Source organism: Puma concolor, chromosome B2, assembly GCF_028749965.1.
Source record: "Puma concolor isolate L17-30 chromosome B2, mPumCon1.1.hap2, whole genome shotgun sequence".
In the NCBI taxonomy this organism is placed as follows: Eukaryota; Metazoa; Chordata; class Mammalia; order Carnivora; family Felidae; genus Puma; species Puma concolor.
The window spans coordinates 88583466-88597883 of record NC_141671.1 but is presented as its reverse complement, the minus strand read 5'-3'; the positions used below and the strand labels follow the sequence as shown (position 1 = coordinate 88597883).

Genomic DNA, 14418 nt, shown 5'->3' with positions numbered 1-14418 from the left:
GTGGAAGAAAAAGGGCCTAGGAAATGTGGAAGCCAAGAGCCAAAAGCAGAAAGGAGGGTTTCCAGGATGGTAGTAAAAGGGTGTCTCGGGGCGCCTGGGTGGCGCAGTCAGTTAAGCGTCCGGCTTCAGCCAGGTCACGATCTCGCGGTCTGTGAGTTCGAGCCCCGCGTCAGGCTCTGGGCTGATGGCTCAGAGCCTGGAACCTGTTTCCGCTTCTATGTCTCCCTCTCTCTCTACCCCTCCCCCATTCATGCTCTGTCTCTCTCTGTCCCAAAAATAAATAAACGTTGAAAAAAAAAATTAAAAAAAAAAAAAAAAAAAAAAAGGGTGTCTCTGCCTTCTGCATAGCAGATCTGGGAAGTAACCACTCCAGGGAGGGATAGGAGGATGAAAGTATGACTCGGATATAAAAATGTAGTTGATAAATTTGGCCTTTCAAAATTAAATACTTGTAGGTATAGAATTTATCAGGTGGAACAGGTGAAAAAAATTATTGGTAGTTACTTCTAAAAATTGAAAATAAAAAATAAGTTAATTATTCTAGGAAATTCAAAATTTATATATGAAAGAAAAATATTCTATTGGTTTACTGACAGATATACTATTTATATAAACACATTAATGTTTATATTAATGTCTATTGTAATTCAAATTTTCAAATAAGATTTTGGTAGTATGAAGGGAGCAGAAATAAGTTGGAGTTACTATGACATCAAAATTGTCATCTATTCTAATAGGAAGTCAAGATTTAATATATAATATTGATAAATCAAAAGGTAGCAATTTCTTCATATTATTTAGATATATAAAGAATAAGTACTTGAAAAGCCTTTGAAATAATTAAAAATGGCTACTGCAGAAAATGGTAATGGATTAGTGAAGGGTGGTACAGGGCTCAACTGTCATTTAAAAAATCATTTGATTATTTAAAAATTATGTGCATATGTCACATAATTAAATATTAAAGTGAGTAAAGAAATTCCTTAATCTCACAAAACAGTGCAAATGAACTTAATTTTCTAAATATGTATTGGGCTGTATGCAAAGCATAATAGAGGGAACTGTGAAATTAATAAAATCAGTCTATGCCTTCTAGAATATAATCTTTGCAGAGAGTAAGGTGGCAGTAGCAGGTAAGACCAGAGAATACTACAACCTCCACTGTCCATTCTAGGCACTGATACCCCAGTAATTGTGGCATTCTGGCACAGTCCAAACGTAAAACACTTTACTCATATCATTAACCTAGTTACCCCAGTGTTGTTTTGTAGATCCCTTAAGAAGAAGGAAAGAATCATAAGTCCAATTACTTCTGCCTTATGTGAGTTTTACGTGTGCACATTACATGTAGGGTGTGTATATATACACGTATGCACACATTTACACAGAATTTTAAGTTTTTCTTATTTGGAAAATGTAGTAAGAGTTTCCCCTGATGGCAAATAAAGATAGATTAAACATTAGGACTCTTATGCAGATATTATCAAAATAAGCTAATTTTCTAGTTCTCATGTTGCTACTGTCCCATTTCCTTTGGAAATGTAAATTTTATTTTATTTTTTGGAAATGCATATTTTAACTGTACAACTTTTTTTTTTTAATTTTTTTTTTAACGTTTATTTACTTTTGAGACAGAGAGAGACAGAGCGTGAATAGGGGAGGGGCAGAGAGAGGGAGTCACAGAATCTGAAACAGGCTCCAGGCTCTGAGCTGTCAGCACAGAGCCCGACGCGGGGCTCGAACTCACGGATCGCCAGATCATGACCTGAGCAGAAGTCGGACGCTTAACCGACTGAGCCACCCAGGCGCCCCTGTACAACTTTTATTTAGGGGTGCCTGGGTGGCTCAGTCGGTTAAGCGTCCGACTTTAGCTCAGGTCGTGATCTCACGGATCCTAGGTATGAGCCCTGCACGGAGCTTTGTGCTGACAGCTCCGGACGGATCCTGGAGCCAGCTACAGATTCTGTGTCTCCCTCTCTCTCTCTGCCCCTCCCCTACTCACGCTCTGTCTCTGCCTCTCAAAAATGAATAAACGTTAAAAATTTTTTAAACTTTTATTTAGTTTTATATAAAATTACAAAGAAACTTCAGGTCACAATTGTATTTAATGAGGAGTCCTGAGAGGGAAGAATTTTTTAACATAGTTACTATGAGCATTCAAAGCTGCTGCTTTGCTTATTATGGTTCAAAGTAAGAAGAGGAGGAAGGCCAGAGAATATTTACATTCTGATAAGCCAGAAGTACAGTGAATAAAGAACACTGTATAGATACCAGGGCAAAGGCATTATTAAGTCCACGCATGCTGTGTTCCTTGATATTTATAAATTCTGGTTCTTTTCCTTAATGTTTAACTATAAAATTGCCTTTAATTCCTTTGTAGATTTCTTATATATTAGAGAAATGGACCATTGATATTTAATAGACACCAAAAAGCTAATGCAAAGCTCTATGTGCATGGGTTGGCTTGATAGTGGGTGGACTTCAGTATGCAAGGTGATTGGGCACCAAGGTAGCATTTTTCTTAGGGTGCCATCAAATGTTAGAATCTAGAGATTTTTACTCTAGGGCTTTCTAATTATTGGAATCGACAAACCTTTTAGTCCTGCATGGGTAGCACATGCCAGGCTGCTGGTGCTTTGGGAACAGCACTTTGGATGGAGAAGAAGACGAGGTGCTCTTATGGAATGTGCAGCTATTCATGGAGTCTCTCTGTTTTCAGCCCTGCACTGATACTCTTAAGTTTATGCTTATCAGATTCAGTTGTGCCACAGACTTGTGCTGATGGAATGAGAGTGTGTGATTTCCTGTGGTTGCTCACAAGAGGGGAGACCTGGGCATGGAGTGGGGTTCTGGTGGCTCTGGAGATGGGTTTTCAGTCAGTTTAACAGTTTTCAGTGCCACCTACTTTGTGTAATCCTACCTCCCAATCCAGAGTTGCTCTGGAGATATGTCTACAGGGTATGTCAGCTTCTTCTAAGCTTATTTCCCTGGAAGTATTGAGGATAAAGAAGTCTCTGTTCTGTTCAGTCAGCTATCATGTTGCTATCTGCTTTTTGTCTTGAGACACTTTAAAAAAAATCCCTTATCTATTAGTGTATATTTCCTTCATACCTTTTGTCCTTTGGGATGTACATTTTGTTTAGAAAATCCTTTACTGACATTTCAAGTATGATTTTGAGATGCAGGGTCTACGGTCAATCTGCAGTTAAAAATTTTTTTTTTAATGTTTATGTTTTGGAGGGGGAGGAGAGAGAGAGAGAGAGAGTGAGTGAGCGAGTGAGCCTGAGTGGGATGAGGGGCAGAGAGAGAGGGAGACACAGAATCCCAAGCAGGCTCCAGGCTCTGAGCTGTCAACACAGAGTAAGATCATGACCTGAGCTGCAGTCGGGCGCTTAACCACCTGAGCCACCCAAGTGCTCCATTGGTCTGCACTTTTTAACCAGAAGTCCAGGAACCACTTATTAATTTCTGCCTCTCTAGTGCCTGGTACATACAAGGTACTTGAATAAATATTTGATGAATGAATTTTTGAATTAAGTTAGAAGTTTTTATAGTAATGGGAGGCTTTGATGGCAGAAAAATATTATGACTGTATATGTTTATATAACAACCTAAAAAGTATCTTCTAAATTGTGGTTCCTCTTTGGCTCCATTCCATTTTTTGTTTTTGTTCTTCAACATGGTCAAGGAGATCAAATGTTTTAAAGTGTGTCCATCAACAAAATAAAAAGGCAGCCTACTGAATGGGAGAAAATATTTACAAATCATATATCTGATGAGGAGTTAATATCCAAAATTCATAAAGAACTCCTATAATTCAACAGCAAAAAAAAAAAATCCTAATAAAAAGTAAGCAGAAGATCTGAATAGACATTTTCCCAAAGAAGACATACAGATGGCCAACAGGTAAATGAAAAGATGCTCAACTTCAGTAATCATCAAGAAAATGCAAACCAAAACCAGTGAGACGTTACCTCACAGCTATTAGAATGGCTATTATCAGAAAAACAAGAAATAAGTATTGGTGAGGATGTGGAAAAAAAGGAACTGTCATGCACTATTGGTGGAAATCTAAATTGGTGCAGCTGCTATAGAAACAGTATGGAAATTTCTCAAGAAATTAAAAATAGAACTATCATATATTCAACAATTCCACTCTTGAGTATCTGAAGAAAACAAAAACACGAACTCAGAAAGATATACGCACCCCCATGTTCATTGCAGCATTATTTACAATAACCAAGATATGGAAACAACTTAAGTGTCCATTGATGGATGAATAGATAAAGAAATCATGGCATATATACACAATGGAATATTATCCATTTTTATCCATAAAAAGAATGAAATCTCACCATTTACAACAATATGATGGACCTCAAGCGCGTTATGCTAAGTGAAACCCATCAAAGACACATACTATATGACCTTTTAAATGGAATCTAAAACAAACAAAAAATAAGAAAAACCCCAATAACCAAGCTCGTAGATACAAGAGAACAAGATTGATGGTTGCCAGTGGTGGTGGATAGATGTGGGTTAAATTCGTGAAGGGGGTCAAAAGGTACAAACTTCCAGTTATAAAATAAGTAAGTCGTGGTGATGTATAGTGTGGTGACTATAGTTAATGATACTGTATTGCATATTTGAAATTTGCTAAGAGAGTAGATCTTAAAAGTTCTTATCCCAAGGAAAAAATTTTGTAACTGTGTGGTGATGGATGTTAACTATATTGTGGTGATCATTTCTCAACATATACAAATATTGAATCATTATGTTGTGCAAATGAAACAAAGTTATATGTCAATTATATCTCAATAAGAAAAAATAAATAATAAATCATGTACTACTTCAGGATGGAAATATGTTTGTTTTACTTGGTCACACACAATTATAGCTATTACATTAGGCTTAAGATATACATTTGTGGGGCGCCTGGTTGGCTCAGTCAGTTAAGCATAGAAGTCTTGATTTTGGCTCAGTTTGTGGGATCGAGCCCTGTGTCAGGCTCTGTGCCAACAGCATGAAGTTTGCTTGGGATTCTCTCTCTCTCTCTCTCTCTCTCTCTCTCTGCCCCTTCCTCCCCCACATGCTTGCTCTCTCTCTCTCAGAAATAAATAAACATAAAAAAGATACACATTTGCCTATTTATGGTTTTTCTTTAGAGATAGATGTATTGAAACTGATTTGTGTAGCAAATACAGTCTTTATTCTTATTTGTATGCATGTTTAGGCAATTTTATTTATTAATTATATTTAGGTAATTTTAAAAAGTTTTAATGTTTATTTTTGAGAGAGAGAGAGAGAGGGAGGGAATGGAGGAGGGGCAGAGAGAGAGGGAGACACAGGATCTGAAATAGGCTCCAGGCTCTGAGCTATCAGCATAGAGCCTGATGCAGGGCTCAAACTCACAAACTGTGAGATCATGATCTGAGCCAAGTCACATGCTTAACTGACTGAGCCACCCAAGCGCCACTATATTTAGGTAGTTTTTAAAGAGACTTATGGTGATTATATTGTAAAGCTTTCCAGCTGCCACTGCTCCCTACACATTGGACCTTTGTAGTTAATAAAGTTTGAAAGTTACTGGATTAGTGTGGTCTCTTATTCAGATATATTTTGCATTTGAAAGTGACTATGTGAAGATGGATAAAAACCTAATAGGGACAAAGAACTTAAGCTATAAAAGTGAGAATAAATAAATTAATATTTTGAACAGATTAGTATTCTCTTTATTCATAAAGGCAGCCCTAGACAATGAAGAGGGGTAGATACAAGTATGGTAGAGAGCCTGTGAGTTGGGTCCAGTGCTGGATCTTGGTCTTGCAAGTGGGATGCCTCCACACCTCATACCCCAAGAAGTAAGTGAATTTTTTTGCATTTTCACTTAAAACTGATGTCTTAATTCTAAGTTCAGATAATGAAAAAATTACAGTGTTGTTTTAAACTTCTGTGCATTTATTTCCCCCCCCCCCCAATATTGGAGATTTATTAAAAGAATCTACTCAGGAATACAAAGAGAGTCCTTTCTATTAAAAAGAAAAGTAAAGAAAGAAGAGCCCATACCACAAAAGTAGGTTAGATAGTAGGTTAAGAAAGTCCCTTATAGAAAATTCTAGGGTTACAGAAATTGATAAGAAGTTGGGGGTAAGGATAAAAGAAAGGTGATAAGAAACTTTTTGGAACAAGAGAACCATATGTCTTAGTAACTTTTCTGTAGTAGATTTCTTCACACTGGAACGTTTTTCTGGTCATCTCCTTTAGAATCCCCATTTTATTATTTGTTTGACATATTTTATCAAGTTGCTAACACCTAGCCAGGTCTGTTTTAGGGAGAAGAAATTGAGAAGATTATACAAACCAGAAATTAAAAGATGGAAATGGATGGGCACGGGCAAGAAGAGGGACTATGAGAAGCAAAGAGAGCTTTAGAAAAAAAAAAGTCTTAAAAATATGACCAAGACTTTTAATGTATAATTTTCTTCTCTTCTTGAATAACTTCTCCAGTATGGTTGGTGTTGGGATTTCTGAGAAGAAACACACACCAAAATAGAAAGCCAGGAAACTTATTTTAGACCTTCATAGAAAATAACCTAGTACCTATAGGGGGTTAGAACAAAAGTGTGTGATTATCATGCGTTAAATAGAAACTGAGTTTAGTATTTTTTGCCAAATAGTTTTTGTGTTATTGTAAAAATGGAATATGAACTTGTACCAAAGAGTTATTAAGAAAAATATTAGTAATCTCAGGAGAACCAGATACTAAAATCTCTATTAATAGCGACTGTGGAAAGGCCATGCTGCTATTGGAAATTTAAAAGAAAAATTAACTGGAGGGTTGTAACTTTTGCTTTTGAGGCAGTAATACACTTTGATTCTCTTCACTTTCACTTTATTTATAAATGTTATGAAAATTCCATCATGGTTGACAAATATAAAACAACAACAATATTTTAGTGCTGACTAGGCTAAGAGACTTAGGTATTTTTCACGGTTTAAAAAAGTGGTATTTCATGATGAAGGTAAGAAGTTAAATGTTATTTACAAAGACCATTTCTCATTTACTTTTTGTATTTTGGGCTTGCTTGCAGGGAAAAGGTCTCCTTTGGAAGATGGAACTCTGTCCGTTTTCCAGAATGTGTTTCCAAGTCCATCAATGAAACATGATACTACTGCTGCTGTGTGTTGAAATGCTTGAAGAACGCCCACATCTCTGCCAGCGCCTTCCATCCTGCTGAAACCATGGTCTTCTCTGCAGTGTTGACTGCATCCCATACTGGGGCAACGAACACAACATTTGTAGTTTATGAAAACACTTACATGAACATTACGGTCCCTCCGCCATTCCAACATCACGGCGTTGGTCCATTGCTCAGATACAGTATGGAAACCATGGCTCCCACTGGGATCAGTTCCTTGACAGTGAATAGCACAACTGTAACCCCAACACCAGCAGTTTTTAAGAGCCTAAACTTGCCTCTCCAGATCATTCTTTCTGCTATAATGATATTTATTCTGTTTGTATCTTTTCTTGGGAACTTGGTTGTTTGTTTGATGGTTTACCAAAAAGCTGCCATGCGCTCTGCAATTAACATTCTCCTTGCCAGCCTGGCATTTGCAGACATGTTGCTTGCAGTGCTGAACATGCCCTTTGCCTTGGTAACTATTCTTACTACAAGATGGATTTTTGGGAAATTCTTCTGTAGGGTATCTGCTATGTTTTTCTGGTTGTTTGTGATAGAGGGAGTAGCCATCCTGCTCATCATTAGCATTGATAGGTTCCTTATTATAGTCCAGAGGCAGGATAAACTAAATCCATATAGGGCAAAGATTCTAATTGCTGTTTCTTGGACGGCTTCCTTTTGTATAGCTTTTCCTTTGGCTGTAGGAAACCCTGACCTGCAGATCCCTTCTCGAGCCCCCCAGTGTGTGTTTGGGTATACAACCAATCCAGGTTATCAAGCTTATGTGATTTTGATTACTCTAGTTTCTTTCTTCATACCCTTCCTGGTGATACTGTATTCATTTATGGGCATACTCAACACCCTTCGGCACAATGCCTTGAGGATCCATAGCTACCCCGAGGGGATATGCCTCAGCCAGGCCAGCAAACTGGGTCTCATGAGTCTACAGAGACCCTTCCAGATGAGCATTGACATGGGCTTTAAAACACGTGCCTTCACCACCATTTTGATTCTCTTTGCTGTCTTCATCATCTGCTGGGCCCCGTTCACCACTTACAGCCTTGTGGCAACGTTCAGTGAGCACTTTTACTATAAGCACAACTTTTTTGAGATTAGCACCTGGCTACTCTGGCTCTGCTACCTCAAGTCTGCATTGAACCCACTGATTTACTACTGGAGGATTAAGAAATTCCATGACGCCTGCCTGGACATGATGCCTAAATCCTTCAAGTTTTTGCCGCGTCTTCCCGGCCACACAAGGAGAAGAATCCGTCCCAGTGCTGTCTATGTGTGTGGGGAACACCGAACAGTGGTGTGAATATTGGAACTGCCTAACATTTTGGGTGATGGTTGTTCTTTATCAGACTTTGAGTTTTCTCTCACATGGGTTCTCCAAGTATATTTCATTGTTTTTTATAGGGTGTGTGTGTGTGTGTGTGTGTGTGTGTGTGTGTGCAGTGTAAAGAAAGAATGGTGGTTAGTTATAATTCTGTTACCGAGGATACACAATAGGGAAATGATCACAAATGTTACCTCCAAGGTTCAAGAGAAATCCTTGATTTAGTGTGGGGAGATGGTTTTTTGTTTCTTTGATTGATTTTGTTTTTGAAGCAGGAATCAGGATTGTGCTTATTGAGCCTGCAGTTACATTGAATTGTAGGTGTTTTGTATGCTGCTAAGGTATGCTTAATTGAGTTTATCGGGTTTTTTTCTGGAAGACATTGCTGCTTTTTGCCATCACATTGGAGCCAAAACCACCTATGTCTCAGTAGATAAATACTTACTTTTATTAACAAAAATAACCCAAGGGGGTTAGTGACATTTTAAAGGTCATTAATATTTACTTTGGTGCACTTTAAGAAATAATGTACAAACTGATTTAGTCATGTTTTTCAGAATTGTTTTTATACATGTTGTGCTTTAGGGAACATTGCATTATCATTTCTAGGAAGATAGTTTTTAAAAAAATGTTTTATCTGCATGTCCAGTTTTAAAGGAGAGAACATAAAAATGTAGACATTTTTCTAAGCACGATAGTGATTCTTTGGAGCAAATAGGGCAAAGTCGAGGAGACAGAGCATCCTTGCTAATTTAAATGGGATTGAGTTGAGTGGGCTGGTGTTTCCTTTACTCAAGAATTCTCACAGAGTCTAGTGGGGAGAAGGACTTCCCATTTATTGGACGCCTACCATCTTCCAGGCACTGTGCATTATTTTATCCTCACAACATCCTGTGAGGTGGGTAGTATTTTCTTTCTTTTTTGTGAAGAAAGCAAGTCTCAGAGAGACTAAAATCCTGCCCAAGGTTAATGGTAGAGCTGGACTCCAAAATACCTGTCTGAATCCTGAGACTCCTGTTCTACTGTGCCACATAGATATATCATTCTGGTTTATTATTTCATAGTCAAGAAGGAACTCTGGGTATCATGTAATTTTTTTAGACTAAAACCTTCCTTTTAAAAATAGCTTCACTTTTTTTTTTTTATTACCCAAAGGAAACGTGAAAACATTGCAGTAAGTGTGGAAGATACAAAAAAAAATATTCACAATCACCCTTGGAATTTAAAGATCTCAGATAAATAAGGCTATAAAGAAATAAGGTGATTTTTTTTTTTTTCAAAACAAGTGACTGACAATTATGGAGAAGTTAAATACAGCTGTGTGGAAGTCTTGGCCTTGCAGCTTCAGAGGTTTCCAGTTGTCCAGCTGTTTCTAAATATTCTGGGCGGAACAGCATTTCTGCCCTGGCGTTTGCCCACAGCAGGGCTGGAATTTGTGAATATGCTCAAAAGTGTGTCTCCCATAAAGAGGCAAAGATAAACCCTGGTCTGAGCATAGAGCAAGTTCTAATAGGGCAAATCTGGGGTTTCAAACTATTTTTCTCTTGCCGAAGACCTGCCCCTCTGAGCTGTCAGCACAGAGCCCAATGCAGGGCTCAAACTCACAAACTGAGGGATCATGACCTGAGCTGAAGTTGGATGTTCAACCAGTTGAACCACCCAGGCGCCCCTCATGGGCTTTATAAATAGCTAAGTTAACCATTTTTGGATTTTTACAGCATCTTTTTGGAATCTTAGTGCTTTGTGAGCCAGTGGGGAAAAAGCCTCTGTTTCTTCAGTTTTACAACCACAGAGCTGGATTAAATGAATCGTGCCCAACTTTAATGTGCTTTTTTCCACATGAGAGTAGAGATTTGTGAAGAGCCCAGCTGATGTCAGCATCAGTCTTTGGCCTCCAGTATTACTTCTTTACATTTTATTTATTATCTGTCTCTTAAAATGGAATGTCTACTGAATGTCTGAAGAGCCTATAGCACAGTATCAGGAATTAGGATTTGGGAAGGTTCCATCACAAAGGACTTGGGGAACCCTGCTCTTAAGACAGTTGTAATGGTATTAGAACTCATTTTCCAGTTAAAGAACTCTTTTGGTTCTCAAAGCATATTATTCAGCATGTTGTTTTGGGATCAGCTTCTGCTGATAATCACCTACCTCTTTGGTTTCTAATTTATATTATTCACAGATTAAAATTGTTTTGTCCACTAGGGATCTTACAGAACATAAACACTGTAGTAGATACGTAGAAGCACATGGAAGTGAATCATGCTTTCCATTTTCAATATAAACTGGATTTCAAGCAGATATTAATAAGTATATTTGGCTTTCTCTAAGGAAAGTCAGCATGATCTGTATTCATCTTACATTGGCAGTAGGTCTCGAGACTCCTTTTGTGATAGGAGTTGAAACTGAGCTTTGCTTTCTTTGTCCTTGTTTTTTTATGAGCCACCCTTCGGTACTTTTATGCTGCCTGGTGGGCAGAGCATCATTTGGTGGGAGCACGGAGCGCTTGCTGAGATGCTTGGTGTTTGGGAAAGAAGACCATGTGGGGCCTTAGTGAGAACTCAGCAACAACACTGAACAGCGGTTCTCTTCACACTGGATACTCTTGATCAGAGGACAGTTTACAAATCATTTTGAATGTTTTTATTACGTATACATTTTGAAAGCTTTAAACAAAAAGTACTCTGGTGTACCTTTGAAAAATTTAGGTGCAGAATCCTATGTTGCCTATTTCCCTGTGTTTCCTTGAGGGAAAAAAAAGTATCACTACTAATTATTGCCGCTGACTGACATAATCAGAAATGTTTTTGTTTTCATTTTCCTTCTGGCTAATAAGTAAAGAGGCGTGAAAGAGACAATGAGATATTTGTGGTCAAGAGAAAGAGACAAAAGAAATCCTCAGTAGTCTGGAGTAGGGATATTCAAACTTTAATACAAATTTGTGTCTATTCCCAGGGGAGCTTGTTAACACTACAGATGCTTGGGTTCCCCAGAGGGTCTGGGGGTGGGGCCCAGGGATGAACGCTTTTATTTTATTGAGCGCTCAGTTGGATCCTGATGCACGTCCCTGGGTTCCTGATTCTGATGCTGGTGCTTCAAGAAGCACTCCTGTTGAAAATATATGCATTTTAATATTGCCTGTTTTATGTTTGCGTTGGAAGCCATTATCTCCTAGTGTATGGGTAATTCACATTGAGGGGAGAGTCTTTGCATCATTGTGCTTCATTTTCTGCCATATGCATTAGTGCTGGATCTCGCCAGTGTTAGCCACACCTTCTCTCAGCTGGCAAATTCTGGTAGACCGTATTGTTTCACGGTAGAGGAAAGAGAGTGACTTAATATTTAAAAGTCATGACTTTCAAGAGTCTGGTTCCTCTAATATTTTCTTTTCTTCTAGAGAGATGTCTTTATTGTATATAATCTCCAGAAGAGTATGAGGGGAGTGTAAAGACTCATCTAATTAATTGCTCTGCTTATGCCAGTCGTGTTCAATGGAAGCATGAAGAAAATAAAATAACCTTTTTAATATATGTATTTTGGTTGCTGACAAAGATAATTTGTTCCTAATCTTTGCTTTTGTTTACATGAAAATATTTATGTATAGATCACAGAAAAAATTTTACCTGCTTGACATTTTATTCTACCATGAATTTTAAGTTTAAAGGACTGCTTAATTCAAATTTATTTTCACAACCATAGTACTGCTAAACAGCCTTCTTTGAAAACTCAGTTTTTAAATAATAAAAATATCAAAGCACATGTTTGTTATTTCAGGTAAATGGTAATACATTTCTTAGCTATATATTGGTACCAGTCCTTTGTAATTAAAATTAATTTATTTTACAAAGCCTCTGGCCTATATGAAAAAAAAAAAACCTTTGAATTTTGGGTTGTAATTCAAAAATAAAAACTATGGTTATTTGTGCATATTGTTATTACAACCAGGAAAAGAGCTCCCAATAAGAAGATGAGTAAATATTTAACATTTCTAAAAGTGGAGTTTTTAAAAAAGGACTACTTCATCTTATCTTAGAAAAATTTGTCATGAATAATACTTTCGGTTAAATTAAAATCTGAGTTCAGTTTCAAACCCTGCTTCCTTTGGGTTTTTATTTTCAAATTAGCTCTCAAAGCCTGTGTGTATATAATTATATTCTAGTTTTAGAAGTTCTCAGAGAAGTTAAAGATGAAATGAAACTTGGCAAAAGACCACTGATATTAAGAACCAGTTTTAAGGAATTCTGTCTAGGAGAATTATGAAAATTTTACTGCTGAATTATTTAAAATTGGATTGTCACTTGGCAAAGCAATGACAATGTCTGCTCTTATTTTGACAAAATGATTTCAGACTGCACTTCCATTTCTAAAACCTCAGGCCTTTCTAAGACCCACTTTTAAATCGATAAGAAATATCAATTATTTGTACATGAGTTTCAACTTCTTGCCAATTAGACATAAGGGTTTTATTTTCTCTTGTTTTTCACTCATGCAATAACTAAATATATTTCTTTTTAAGTTATAAAAGAAGATTGTCATTGAATCTACATTTGACAGTTTTTTTTTTCTGAAATAGAAAGATACAGTGGAGTAAAGGAACACATTGAATTAAAAACATTTTTGGGGTGACTGGGTGGCTTAGTTGGTTGAGCAGCTGACTTTGGCTCAGGTCATGACTTCACCGTGAGTTCGAGCTCTGCTTCTGGCTCCCAGCTGTGAGCTCGGAGCCCGCTTTCGATCCTCTGTACCCCTCCCTCTCTGTCCTTCCCAGAAAACCCACACACTTTATTTCTCTCAAAAATAAATTCTAAAAAAACCCCACACACAAAAAGACATTTTCATATCTACCATGAAAATGAAAAGATCATTTCACATCTACGATGAACCCCACTCAACTCATACATAATAAAGAGAACCTTTAGGAGCAATGTAGATATCAAGGTGCAGTCAATTAGATTTAATACAAAAAGAAAAAAAACATTGTATGGCTATGTCAGCATTTAACCAAAGAAGCAAAATTAGTATAAGATATTTCTTAAGAGATTTATTCTAAGAATTGGCTTATGTGATTGTAGGGCTGGCTAGAACAAATCTGAAATCCCAAAGGCAGGCCATCAGAGAGGGCAAACGAAATCACAGGTACTAGCTTAAGCTGTTGCCCATAGGTAGAACTTTTTCTTCCTCAGAGAAGCCTCAGTCTGCTTTGAAGGCCCTTCAACTGATTGAATCAGGCCCACCCAGATCATCTAGGATAATCTCTCAGTTAATAATGGGCTTTAATCGCATCTACAAAATATCTTCACAACACTTAGTGTTTGATGGGTTAACTGGAGACTGTAGCCTAGACAAATTGATACATCAAAAGACGATTATAATGGTGAAATCCAAATTTAAGATGTAATAAAATCCTCCTATGATGCTACACTGCTAGTCTAAAAAATTTAATACATGTTGAGGTTAGTAAAATGACCAAGATAAGCTTGTTGCAGAGGGTGGAGTACACATTCTGACTGCATTTTATTCAAATCACGATCATGGGACACCATATTTACCTCTGGTTTTCACTGTATCTATTTTGAAACTTCCCAAAAGGGAATAACAATTGGTCAGAAGATTATGTAAGCCAACTTCCTTTTATGTAAGCTTCCACGTTTGTGATGATGTCTTTTTAAAGAATTTAAAAACACTTACAGCCATATAAACACTTAGCATAAAATTATGCTAATAGTAATAATGTTGAGTGCCATTTTTGGCCACTTCTATCAAAATACACCATATCTATTTGAATTCACAGTATTTTCTCCTTTATCCAACAGATGAAACTATGTTGCCAGGAGATTAATTTTTTGAGGCATAGCTTGGATTCATAGCTTTGGCCTAATGCCGAAGTTCATCTTT

At 37.3% G+C, this 14418-nt stretch overlaps 1 protein-coding gene across 4 annotated transcripts in view; it reads left to right on the top strand.

Moving 5' to 3' along the window:
• Nucleotides 1-12613, top strand: part of GPR63 (G protein-coupled receptor 63) — a 52183-nt gene extending 39570 nt beyond the window's left edge. For all 4 annotated transcript variants that reach the window (XM_086707446.1, XM_086707444.1, XM_086707445.1 and 1 more), the window contains one exon: nucleotides 7092-12613. In XM_086707446.1, the coding sequence (XP_086563572.1) occupies nucleotides 7243-8502 (1260 nt within the window). In that variant the 5' untranslated portion in view covers nucleotides 7092-7242 and the 3' untranslated portion in view covers nucleotides 8503-12613. The remainder of the gene's footprint in view (nucleotides 1-7091) is intronic.
• Nucleotides 12614-14418: the final 1805 nt, after the last annotated feature.